The sequence below is a fragment of the Macaca fascicularis genome, chromosome 13 (genome assembly GCF_037993035.2).
Source record: "Macaca fascicularis isolate 582-1 chromosome 13, T2T-MFA8v1.1".
Lineage (NCBI taxonomy): Eukaryota > Metazoa > Chordata > Mammalia > Primates > Cercopithecidae > Macaca > Macaca fascicularis.
This window is the reverse complement of record NC_088387.1, coordinates 22,394,642-22,407,924: the sequence shown is the minus strand read 5'-3', so window position 1 is coordinate 22,407,924 and position 13,283 is coordinate 22,394,642. Positions and strand designations below refer to the sequence as shown.

Sequence of the window (13,283 nt, the reverse complement as noted above, 5' to 3'; positions counted from 1 at the left end):
GATGAACAATGTGAGAATGGCACTTCAAGGAAAACTAACAGTATTTGTTGCCAATCATAAAAAGTTGAGCTTTTAAGTGAAAATTAAAATTTTGGAAGATTTGAATCTACCAGTGGGAATTTGATAGCCTCCTAATACGTAAAGCCTTTTCTGATGACATTGGTGGTCATATTAACCAAAGTGACTTTTTATATTACATGATGAACTGTGACAACTTTTGGAATAGTTGCTAAACTTAGGGAACCAATAGTTTCCAAATGACTAATGCACAATATAAAGTCAAGCATGGGTAAAAAGTTCCATTCAAAGTACAAAATGGACCAAGGGATGTTAAAAGTACCAGAGTATAAAATATTCATGAATGGTTTTAGATTTCACAGTGTAAATGAATTTTAAGAAACTATTACTTACTAAGTTTTGATATACTAATAGTTTTGATATACTATCAAAGAAAATACCTATAATTACTTGAAATGAAATATTGCTCTTTTTTCCAACTACATATCTGTGTGAGGCCAGATTTCTTCACGTGCTTCAGCCAAAATAACATATTGCAACAGATTGAACACAAAAGCAGACAGAAGAATGTAGCACTTTTATAAGTCAGCTTTAAAGAGACTGGCAAAAATGTAAACAAATGTCACTCTAATTTTTTTTTTTTTCAGGGGAATTTTTTTTGTTTTAGAAAATACTTATTTTTCATAAAAATATCTTAAGATGTGATAGATTTAATTCTGTTACTTTAATTGATTTAATAAAGTTTTATAAATTTCTCTTTTAACTTCTAATATGAAAAATATTGATAGATAAAATTTTGTTAAGAAAACTTTTGGGTTCTCAATTATTTCTACAAGTGTAAATAGGTACTGAGCCCAAAACGTCTGAGACCCGCTGCCCTAAGCATAGAGAAGCTTGTGAAGGTCATTTGCCTGGTGGTGGCTGAGCATGCTCATCTGACGTTTTCAGGATACCCTGCTCCCCCTGCTCTTCCAGTACTTTTCCAGCCCTGATTACAGTACTTTTCCTGTGAAGGCCAAGCAGCCCACAAGGCAACACCTGTCAGCCTGTGTGCCTCTATTTCCTATTATGGTACATGCTGGAAGTTGCCTATGAATGACTACAGAGGGAAGCTCAGTATAGTACCTCTGGGTCTAGCTGGCTATGAAAACAGTTCCAACACAGTCTACACAAGGCAAACCGAAGTTAAGTTTGGGACGGTGGCATTCAAAGTCTCTTTCCAAATTCCTGGTTACTGTCAGGTGCTTGCTCAGGGGGTGAGTGCATTTTATGTGCTGTGTTCTTCTTAATCCAGCCCCAATTCAGGTTGTAGAAACTACATCTTAGCTGTGTCACTATTCTACTACTGGAACACTACTGCCAGTTTTCATAATTTTCAGACTTACTGGGTTTTAGATTACTGGGCATTTTAATGAAAACATGGGAAGAGATTGATCAGGTACATCTGCTGCTGTGCTAATAAGTAAAAGTCTGAAAAACTCACCTGCTCTGGGCTCATATACAGTTTGGTCCCTACTTGTCCTGTGTGTCTGGCATAAGCTGGCATTGGGGTCAGAACCGTCTGCTCTTCCTCATCCTGGTCCATTGCAGTCACTAACCCAAAGTCTCCAACCTTGACCACATCATCCATCGTAAAGAATATGTTGGATGGCTGGAAAGAATACAACAGACAAAAGTACAGTGGGTGTGCATGAAGGAGAAAAAGTAAAGAGAATTATTTAAATGACTACAAAGAAAAAATACAATAAACTAGATATTTTCAAGTATATTTCTTTTTAAAATGGGCTAATATGAAAATAGTGACAATTTTTCTGTGCCAGACAAGTACTGCTAGTAAAGAAAAGGGAAGGGTAGCAAAGAGTGCTAGTATTTATTGAACATCTACTTAAACCCTTTGAGATGCACATTCCCTAGGGATCATGGTACTTAATCCTCAATCTTATTATTCTATATATTCTTCCCAGGCAAGCATCTCTACACTTATGACTTAAAGCCTTAATAATTATAACTAATAATAACGAGTTTGTAAATACAACTTGCAATGTGCTAGGCACAGTTCAAAGCAGTTTACTACTAACTAACTCGTGTACTACAACCCCATTAGATGAGAACTACCCCCATTTTACAGACATAAAAAGTGAGGCCCAGAAGTTAAACAAATTGCCCAAGGTTACCCAGCTAGCAAGTAGTGGAGCAGGGATTCAAACCTGAGCAGTTTGGGTCTATGAGGAAAGGACCTTGTGATCCACTGCCACATGCCCAGATTTCAGTCCAGTTCTTGCTCTATGGTAGCTAATTACTATTTGGTGAATGAATGAAACAGACTGATCTTTTGGTTTGCGTCTGAGAGGGGGATATAGATTATCAGAAGGGATAAGAGCTCTTCACTACTACTGTATGCTGCCTCTTGTAAAACCTCTGTGTTCTCAAGACTACATCTACTCCCATATATCTGCCCTGAGTTCTAAACTCGTATGACACTGTTTATTGAATACATCTAACCAGAGATCCCATGGGCTCCTCAAACCCAAAATGCCCTACATGAAATACATCATCTTTCCCTCAGAGTCTACTCTACTCTGCGGGTAATATGACCACCATTCATAGCCGCTGAAATGAGGAAAAAGGAAGCCATGTAGCTCATGAAATTGAATTTCATCATGTTTCAAATAATGACAGAAAATAACATTGCATTCCCAAACTCTAAAATACCATTAAACGATTTTGACTTGGAAGCATCAAGTTATTGTGTATAAGATCTATGGTAATAATCTGCAGCTCTCCAATAAATAACTTTGTACCAGAGGCAATAATAGACTATCCTGCATTAAATGTCATCTTTCTTCTCAACTCCCATCATCTGATGGCAGTTGTTATTTACTGAACCCTATAATAGATAAGTTTTTTGGCTCTCCAGTGTCTGTCTCCCTGTGCTTCCACCAGAAGTATCTTGACTTTACTTTGGGAACTTCCTTCTTGCTGACTGTGCAGCAAAACCCCATGGTTAGTGTGGAAGGCATTCATGTTCTACAAGTTGCTTAAGCCAATCCACATAATCCCATTGCCTGGCCAGGGAGTGGACTTGTTGGGGGATGGGTAGGTGTCCTTGGTTTAAGTAGAATAAAACTTCTGATAAATAGTGGGAAAAAGCAATACTTTTCTCTCCACCCTCTACCCCACCACCTCCAAACGACTTAAATAGAAATAAGAAATGGGGAGGAGAGAAACCAGGTTCTGGCTAACTCTCTTGATCTCAGCTAAAGCTTTACCTGAATTCTCAACAGTTTAGCCACATGGGCCAACAGATTTTCTTTTCTGGTTAAGTCAGTATAAACACTTTTAAGTGCAAAAAAAATAAAATTCAAAATAAATGATATGACCATCTAGAACATTCAGGCATTGTACTGAGACTATAACAGGTGAAAAAAAAGACATGGTTCATGCCCCATAGAAACCAGAGAATAAATAACCCAGGTGTGATGAGAATAATGAAGAAAGGCCAGGTTTCTGTCAGAATACTGTGTATCAAGAGAAACTGAGAAAAGCTCAGAGTGGAGAAAAGAGAAGACCAGAAGTCAGTCTAAAGAGGTAGGAGTCAAAGTCCTGAAGACAAAAATGTGACCAAAATATAACAGGGGAAGAGGGCCTAGGAGGTTTAACACTGAGCCAAAGATTTAGGTCAGAACGTAGCAAAATGTACAGCTTTTTCACCCAGGAATAAAAATCTTGGCTTTTTTTGTTGTTGTTGTTGGTTGGGGACCACACTAGAAATCTTTAGAAGGAATTGCCTTCTATTTAGAAAGGAAAAAACCTTTCTGATTTCTAGAAAAACTAACAGGAATATTAACTTTCTTCTTGCAATTTTTCTGGTGCATAGACAATTACAGAAAAATCTTTAGACAACATTGTAGCATTAAATGGATACTTACCAATATCTCATTTACATTATAACATTAGCAGAAGAATATTCATTATTAGTGAAAACATGGTTCATTGTCTTTCAAGTTGGCATTTGTGCGTACAGCAAGTGTTAAGTACAGGAAGAATGTGTATTTCAGCTAGTTGTTTTCCACCTAGTGATAACCATTTACTATATTGAAACCTAAATGCTAGTATTCTCTCAAATTAGCGGTGTGTGGTCTCTTGTAAACTGTCTTCTCCAATCCAACCAAATAATTCATCTCTGAACTTTTCATTCAGTGCAGAACAATTCTTGGTAATTCTTGGTAATCAGTTTGGGCCCACATCAAAATCACTGAAGCATAATCATTATGTGTGACTAAATAACAATTATATTGAAAAATAAGAATTATTTCTAATTCCTACACTTGTTACCCTAAAACTCTTAAAATATACCAAAGAATTTGAAAACCTACCGCTGATTTTAGAAGAAAATAACTTGTGTCCAAATAGCTACTTTTGTGCCTGAAACAAGTCTGTGGTTACATAAAACTGAAAAGACTTAAAATGGAATCACATCTATCAAGACTTCAAGCTACTTTCATCAGAAAAGTATTTATACATTCACTCCACATCTACTGGTGATGGCTAAGAGTACATGGAATGTGGGAAATTAGTTAAATAAAAGTTCCATATACTTATTTTTAGAAACACTACTAAGGAAATGTCATGTTTTAGTAAGAATCTTTAAGTAATTTTGCACATTATATTACTACAACATTCACTATTGAATATATTGAAAATAGAATCCAAGGTTTTAGAGCTATAAACAGTCATCTGGTTAACTATTTGCTACCTTTCCCCATTCAGCTTCTTACCCCTTCCCCCGAAGTCTAAAGAGTTCAGAAATAGAAGGAAAAGTGTGGAGATCTGCCCCAATTCAAGCTGGCTAATGAAGGAACCCGTGTCTCTCCTTCCATTCGGGTACCTTTCACCATGCTGCTTCAGAGCCCTGCAGGTATTCGTGTCAGGGTTACTCAAAATCATAGAGGAAAAAAACCAAAAAAACAAAAACAAAAACAAAAAAACAGGCTATATCTGCTCATGGTGGATTTTACCTAAAGATTCCTTTTTCTTTTTTTCCCTCACCTGGACTACTGAGAATACCTTTTACAGTAAAATGAACACAAACACATTAACGAAGAGAAGGAATGCATGGTTTGCCTAAAGGTTTCAGACATAAGACTTCTTATTCTTGCAGCAGGCCCCTCCAAGGCTACTTTCTCAGACCTCTGTTCTCAGATGCTTTTACTCTCCCCAACTCTTAAGGATGCGTCAGAGTACTGCACGTACTTCTCTGAATCACAAAACGTCAGATTGAAACCCAAGGGTGATGCGCCACAAATACAGACCTTGAGGTCCCTGTGCATCAGTCCTTTACTGTGAAGAAACTCCACTGCCTCTGCGATCTGCAGGAAGATGTGCAGACACATGCTCCTCTCTCTCTCCTCTATGGTACATCGTCCATTCAGCCAGTCTTTGAGGTTTTCTTTTCTGCACAGCTGCATTTGAATGTAAAGATACACCTTTGGGGAACTGGGCTGGAGTTTTTCTGTGGTGTTTTTAGTGAGATCTAAACTTAAAGTGGTTGGTCTTGGAGGAAAAATAGATAATGTAGCTTCAGAAGAAGATTTGCTACTGGTGGACTTGAAAGCAGTTAGTTTATTTGCACAATGGTTGCCAATATGCAATCGATTAGTTTTGGGCTCTTCTTTACTGGAAGCATTATCACAGCCAGAATCTTCAAATACTATCGAAGAGGAAGTTCTCTCCCTTGACCTTACATAAGGAGAAGCTTCAGAAGGACAAAGTTCAAAGGAGTGCCCCTCATCATTGCCATCCATAGTACCATCTTCCACATCACAGTCTGTAAGGCAGCTGTCCTGGAGGTTGTATGCTGCATCCACTGACTCACTGATGTCCTCATGGTCCATTCCTGAGAATTCCAGTGGTGAGAACTGGCTCTCAGATGAACTTGTCTGGTCACAGGAAATCCCTACTGAAAAAGACCTGCTTCTTTCTGGTGAAGGAGCTATGATTTCAACATGTTCTTTTGTAGAGAAAGGATCCATTCTGCGTATTTTAACTGATGGTGCATCCATTGGGCTAGGAGAGCTGAGTGGCCAGTCTGTGCTAAAAGTGGGAGAAATACAAAGGGGTAAGAGTGAATATATATTGATTAAAGTACCTGAACTGCACCCTCTGTTTAAAAAGCAACTATAATAAGGCCACTTACCAAATGGCAAACAACAAAACAACATACAAACTAAATAAAAACATGTAATGTGAGATAGAGAACATCACATTCCATTCATTCCTTCTAAAAAACTTAATTTTAAAGCTTAATTTTATACATGAAACAGTACCTGGGACTGTCTGGGGCTGCCAGAGCAGCCTAAGCCTTTTATGCAAAGTGAAGAAAGGATTCCTTGGTGGCTGTGATTCTGAAGCCCTAATCCAAAGTAGGGCAGCGCCTCACAAGACCTTGAGATACGTGGCCATTTCACTTGGACCTTCCACAGCTTACTTATTGGTTGAGTCTATAATAAGCACCACTTTAACAAGGTACCTCATGTGGGTCTAATGTTGCTTAGACACCTGTAGGTAGGAGTTTCACTCCAGTTGTTTGGTGGCAGTCTATCTACACATGCTTCCTTTTTCTTCTCCTTTAATAGTTTTTAAAGGGCCTTCCTTCCTATAGCATATCATAGTTAATATGGGCAATATATTCAGGCTATGCCTTACAAGAGACCCTGAAGGAAGCACTAAACATGGAAAGGAACAACCGGTACCAGCCATTGCAAAAACATACCAAAAGGTAAAGACCATCGAGGCTAGGAAGAAACTGCATCAACTAACGAGCAAAATAACCCGTTAATATCATAATGGCAGGATCAAGTTCACACATAACAATCTTAACCTTAAATGTAAATGGACTAAATGCTCCAATTAAAAGACACAGACTGGCAAACTGGATAAAGAGTCAAGACCCATCAGTCTGCTGTATTCAGGAGACCCATCTCACACGCAGAGACATACATAGGCTCAAAATAAAGGGATGGAGGAAGATTTACTAAGCAAATGGAGAACAAAAAAAAGCGGGGGTTGCAATACTAAAGTCTCTGATAAAACAGACTTTAAACCATCAAAGATCAAAAGAGACAAAGAAGGCCATTACATAATGGTAAAGGGATCAATTCAACAGGAAGAGCTAACTATCCTAAATATATATGCACCCAATACAGGAGCACCCAGATTCATCAAGCAAGTCCTTAGAGACTTACAAAGAGACTTAGACTCCCATACAATAATAATGGGAGACTTCAACACTCCACTGTCAACATTAGACAGATCAACGAGACAGAAAGTTAACAAGGATATCCAGGAATTGAACTCATCTCTGCAGCAAGCAGACCTAATAGACATCTATAGAACTCTCCACCCCAAATCAACAGAATATACATTCTTCTCAGCACCACATCGTACTTACTCCAAAATTGACCACGTAATTGGAAGTAAAGCACTCCTCAGCAAATGTACAAGAACAGAAATTATAACAAACTGTCTCTCAGACCACAGTGCAATCAAACTAGAACTCAGGACTAAGAAACTCAATCAAAACAGCTCAACTACATGGAAACTGAACAACCTGCTCCTGAATGACTACTGGGTACATAACGAAATGAAGGCAGAAATAAAGATGTTCTTTGAAACCAATGAGAACAAAGATACAACATACCAGAATCTCTGGGACACATTTAAAGCAGTGTGTAGAGGGAAATTTATAGCACTAAATGCCCACAAGAGAAAGCAGGAAAGATCTAAAATTGACACTCTAACATCGCAATTAAAAGAACTAGAGAAGCAAGAGCAAACACATTCGAAAGCTAGCAGAAGGCAAGAAATAACTAAGATCAGAGCAGAACTGAAGGAGATAGAGACACAAAAAACCCTCCAAAAAATCAATGAATCCAGGAGTTGGTTTTTTGAAAAGATCAACAAAATTGACAGACCACTAGCAAGACTAATAAAGAAGAAAAGAGAGAAGAATCAAATCGACGCAATTAAAAATGATAAAGGGAATATCACCACCGACCCCACAGAAATACAAGCTACCATCAGAGAATACTATAAACACCTCTATGCAAATAAACTGGAAAATCTAGAGAAATGGATAATTTCCTGGACACTTACACTCTTCCAAGACTAAACCAGGAAGAAGTTGAATCCCTGAATAGACCAATAGCAGGCTCTGAAATTGAGGCAATAATTAATAGCCTACCAACCAAAAAAAGTCCAGGACCAGATGGATTCACAGCTGAATTCTACCAGAGGTACAAGGAGGAGTTGGTACCATTCCTTCGGAAACTATTCCAATCAATAGAAAAAGGGGGAATCCTCCCTAACTCATTTTATGAGGCCAACATCATCCTGATACCAAAGCCTGGCAGAGACACAACAAAAAAAGAGAATTTTAGACCAATATCCCTGATGAACATCGATGCAAAAATCCTCAATAAAATACTGGCAAACCGGATTCAGCAACACATCAAAAAGCTTATCCACCATGATCAAGTGGGCTTCATCCCTGGGATGCAAGGCTGGTTCAACATTTGCAAATCAATAAACATAATCCAGCATATAAACAGAACCAAAGACAAGAACCACATGATTACCTCAATAGATGCAGAAAAGGCTTTTGACAAAATTCAACAGCCCTTCATGCTAAAAACGCTCAATAAATTCGGTATTGATGGAACGTACCTCAAAATAATAAGAGCTATCTATGACAAACCCACAGCCAGTATCATACTGAATGGGCAAAAACTGGAAAAATTCCCTTTGAAAACTGGCACAAGACAGGGATGCCCTCTCTCACCACTCCTATTCAACATAGTGTTGGAAGTTCTGGCTAGGGCAATTAGGCAAGAGAAAGAAATCAAGGGTATTCAGTTAGGAAAAGAAGTCAAATTGTCCCTGTTTGCAGATGACATGATTGTATATTTAGAAAACCCCATTGTCTCATCCCAAAATCTCCTTAAGCTGATAAGCAACTTCAGCAAAGTCTCAGGATACAAAATTAATGTGCAAAAATCACAAGCATTCTTATACACCAGTAACAGACAAACAGAGAGCCAAATCAGGAATGAACTTCCATTCACAATTGCTTCAAAGAGAATAAAATACCTAGGAATCCAACTTACAAGGGATGTAAAGGACCTCTTCAAGGAGAACTACAAACCACTGCTCAGTGAAATGAAAGAGGACACAAACAAATGGAAGAACATACCATGCTCATGGATAGGAAGAATCAATATCGTGAAAATGGCCATACTGCCCAAGGTAATTTATAGATTCAATGCCATCCCCATCAAGCTACCAATGAGTTTCTTCACAGAATTGGAAAAACTGCTTTAAAGTTCATATGGAACCAAAAAAGAGCCCGCATCTCCAAGACAATCCTAAGTCAAAAGAACAAAGCTGGAGGCATCACGCTACCTGACTTCAAACTCTACTACAAGGCTACAGTAACCAAAACAGCATGGTACTGGTACCAAAACAGAGATATAGACCAATGGAACAGAACAGAGTCCTCAGAAATAATACCACACATCTACAGCCATCTGATCTTTGACAAACCTGAGAGAAACAAGAAATGGGGAAAGGATTCCCTATTTAATAAATGGTGCTGGGAAAATTGGCTAGCCATAAGTAGAAAGCTGAAACTGGATCCTTTCCTTACTCCTTATACGAAAATTAATTCAAGATGGATTAGAGACTTAAATGTTAGACCTAATACCATAAAAATCCTAGAGGAAAACCTAGGTAGTACCATTCAGGACATAGGCATGGGCAAAGACTTCATGTCTAAAACACCAAAAGCAACAGCAGCAAAAGCCAAAATTGACAAATGGGATCTCATTAAACTAAAGAGCTTCTGCACAGCAAAAGAAACTACCATCAGAGTGAACAGGCAACCTACAGAATGGGAGAACATTTTTGCAATCTACTCATCTGACAAAGGGCTAATATCCAGAACCTACAAAGAACTCAAACAAATTTACAAGAAAAAAACAAACCACCCCATCAAAAAGTGGGCAAAGGATATGAACAGACATTTCTCAAAAGAAGACATTCATACAGCCAACAGACACATGAAAAAATGCTCATCATCACTGGCCATCAGAGAAATGCAAATCAAAACCACAATGAGATACCATCTCACACCAGTTAGAATGGCGATCATTAAAAAGTCAGGAAACAACAGGTGCTGGAGAGGATGTGGAGAAATAGGAACACTTTTACACTGTTGGTGGGATTGTAAACTAGTTCAACCATTATGGAAAACAGTATGGCGATTCCTCAAGGATCTAGAACTAGATGTACCATATGACCCAGCCATCCCATTACTGGGTATATACCCAAAAGATTATAAATTATGCTGCTATAAAGACACATGCACACGTATGTTTATTGCAACACTATTCACAATAGCAAAGACTTGGAATCAACCCAAATGTCCATCAGTGACAGATTGGATTAAGAAAATGTGGCACATATACACCATGGAATACTATGCAGCCATCAAAAAGGATGAGTTTGTGTCCTTTGTAGGGACATGGATGCAGCTGGAAACCATCATTCTTAGCAAACTATCACAAGAACAGAAAACCAAACACCGTATGTTCTCACTCATAGGTGGGAACTGAACAATGAGATCACTTGGACTCAGGAAGGGGAACATCACACACCGGGGCCTATCATGGGGAGGGGGGAGGGGGGAGGGATTGCACTGGGAGTTATACCTGATGTAAATGACGAGTTGATGGGTGCAGCACACCAACATGGCACAAGTATACATATGTAACAAACCTGCACGTTATGCACATGTACCCTACAACTTAAAGTATAATAATAATAAATAAATTAAAAAAAAATATATATATATATATATTCAGGCTAAGTTTATGTATTTTTAACTGCAAATAGTTCAAAACTACTTAAAAAGAAGTTGTAAATTGTTAAGTGCTAAGAATTAAATAAACATTTTTAAAATTGGAGACAGAAGCAGATACCTTATATTGAGAAAAGACACCATAAATCCCTCAATCAGTCACAATGTATAGAGCCCTATTAACTAATAATTTTTTAGAATGTAAGTTCTCTCTTATTTTTTCTAAGAGACAGGGTCTTACTATGTTGCTCAGGTTGGTCTTGAACTCCTGGGCTCAAGCAATCTTCCCACCTCGGCCTCCCAAAGTGCTAGGATTATAGGCATGAGTCACCCCTGCATGTTCTCAAAATCTAAATCAAAATTTCACAAGTGGTTAGAGAACTTTTCAAAACATGAAACAGAACTCTGCTGTTCCTTTTCTTTAAAAAAAAAAAAAAAAAACCCTAAAGTTATAAAATTGATATTGTAATCACACAAGCTAAAAACTAGCTTAAGTGTATGTGTAACAAAGTTAGTTACCTTGCATCTTTCAGCCAAATTTCATCCATCTTTTCTTGCCACTTCTCTGGTGGTGCTTCGAGCCAGGCATTGAAATATCTAACAATGCCTGGGTGTTCAAGCTTGGCTAAGGCTTTAACTTCTCGCATTACCTTTTCCCGAGCCAATTCCCTGAAAGAGAAAATATTTAAGGTGATGAATATTCCAGTTGCACTGATTTGATCTTTACAAATTATACGACTTATACCCCTAAAATATGTAGATGTATTATATATCAATAAAAAAGGAAAATTAAAGAAATAACATTAGCCTGAAAAAGAGAGTAAGACAACACTGAAGGCTGTTCATATCTGAAGAAATATTCATATCTAATAGTGAAAACAGAAAAATAATAAAATAGGATCTTTTCTTGAAAACTAAAATTAGAAACAGATGAGTTAGCCTAGGTTATACTTCTTTTTTTTTTTTTTTTTTTTTGAGACAGGGTCTTGCTCTGTCACCCAGGCTGGAGTGCAGTGGCACAATCTTGGCTCTCTGAATCTCCACCTCCCTGGTTCAAGTGATTCTCATGCCTCAGCCTCCCGAGTAGCTGGGTTACAGATGTGCACCACCACACCCAGCCAATGTTGTGTTTTTAGTAGAGACGGGGTTTCACCATGTTGGTCAGGCGGTCTCAAACTCCTAACCTCAGGTGATCCACCTGCCTCGGCCTCCCCAAGTGCTGGGATTACAGGCGTGAGCCACTGTGCCCAGCCAGCCTAGGGGGTATACTTCTAAAAGGCCACACAAGTCCTGTATTTTAAAAAATACAAGTATTTCAGTTTTTTTTTTTTTCCTGGAAATAAATGCTACAAGTGCATCTACTGCACATAAAAATAAAGTTTTAAGGCCGGGCGCGGTGGCTCAAGCCTGTAATCCCAGCACTTTGGGAGGCCGAGATGGGCGGATCATGAGGTCAGGAGATCGAGAACATCCTGGCTAATACGGTGAAACCCCGTCTCTACTAAAAAATACAAAAAACTAGCCGGGCGAAGTGGCGGGTGCCTGTAGTCCCAGCTACTCGGGAGGCTGAGGCAGGAGAATGGCGTGAACCCGAGAGGAGGAGCTTGCAGTGAGCTGAGATCCGGCCACTGCACTCCAGCCTGGGTGACAGAGCGAGACTCCGTCTCAAAAAAAAAAAAAATAAAGTTTTAAAATCCCAACTTCTTTGCTTGGCATTTAAGGTGCTATAAGCTATCTCTTTTTTTTTTTTTTCTTTGCCTGAGACAGAGTCTCACTCTGTCACCCAGGCTGGAGAACAGTGATACGATCTCTGTACCTCCACCTGCCTTTTAGTAAAGATGAGATTTTGTCATGTTGGTCAGGCTGGTCTCGAACTCCTGGCCTCAAGTAATCCACTCGCCTAGGACTCCTAAAGTGCTGGGATTACAAGCATGAGCCACTGTGCCTGGCCAACCTATCCTTTTCTTCCTCTCTTCCATCCTCCCCTATTCTCACCCTTTGTTCCATCTATTCCAGAACTCTTACCATTCTCCATACCACCTCCAAGTGCTTGTGAAAGCCTTTGCTCGGGCCATTTCATGCACTTGGCCATCCCTCCCCACCTGTCTTCTACTGAGGAAAAGGCTACTCTTGACACCCAGAGCAAATGTCACCATTTTTATGAAGCTTGACTGCCTTTTGGCCACATCTGCTCTTCTTCATGAGAAGCTATTAATATTTACTAAGATAAGGCAAAGGTCAAAATCTTTCTTGCATTGTATTTACTTGAGTGTACATACAAAAGCACCAAAAAGGTACAGGCTTCTTAAGGGCAGAAACCTTAGTTTTTATAGCTTATGTAGTGCCTGGC

At 38.8% G+C, this 13,283-nt stretch overlaps 1 protein-coding gene across 8 annotated transcripts in view; it reads right to left on the bottom strand.

Annotated features, from left to right (window-relative positions):
* The window catches only part of EIF2AK3 (eukaryotic translation initiation factor 2 alpha kinase 3), an 81,544-nt gene that overhangs the window by 14,150 nt on the left and 54,111 nt on the right, over positions 1–13,283 (bottom strand). For all 8 annotated transcript variants that reach the window (XR_012422072.1, XM_005575342.3, XM_045368915.2 and 5 more), the window contains 3 exons: positions 11,453–11,602; positions 5,331–6,111; positions 1,502–1,669 (listed from right to left, as the gene is read on the bottom strand). Coding sequence is in view for 7 of the 8 variants with exons in the window: in XM_005575342.3 (XP_005575399.3) it covers positions 1,502–1,669; positions 5,331–6,111; positions 11,453–11,602 (1,099 nt within the window). In the remaining variant the exon portion in view is untranslated. The remainder of the gene's footprint in view (positions 1–1,501; positions 1,670–5,330; positions 6,112–11,452; positions 11,603–13,283) is intronic.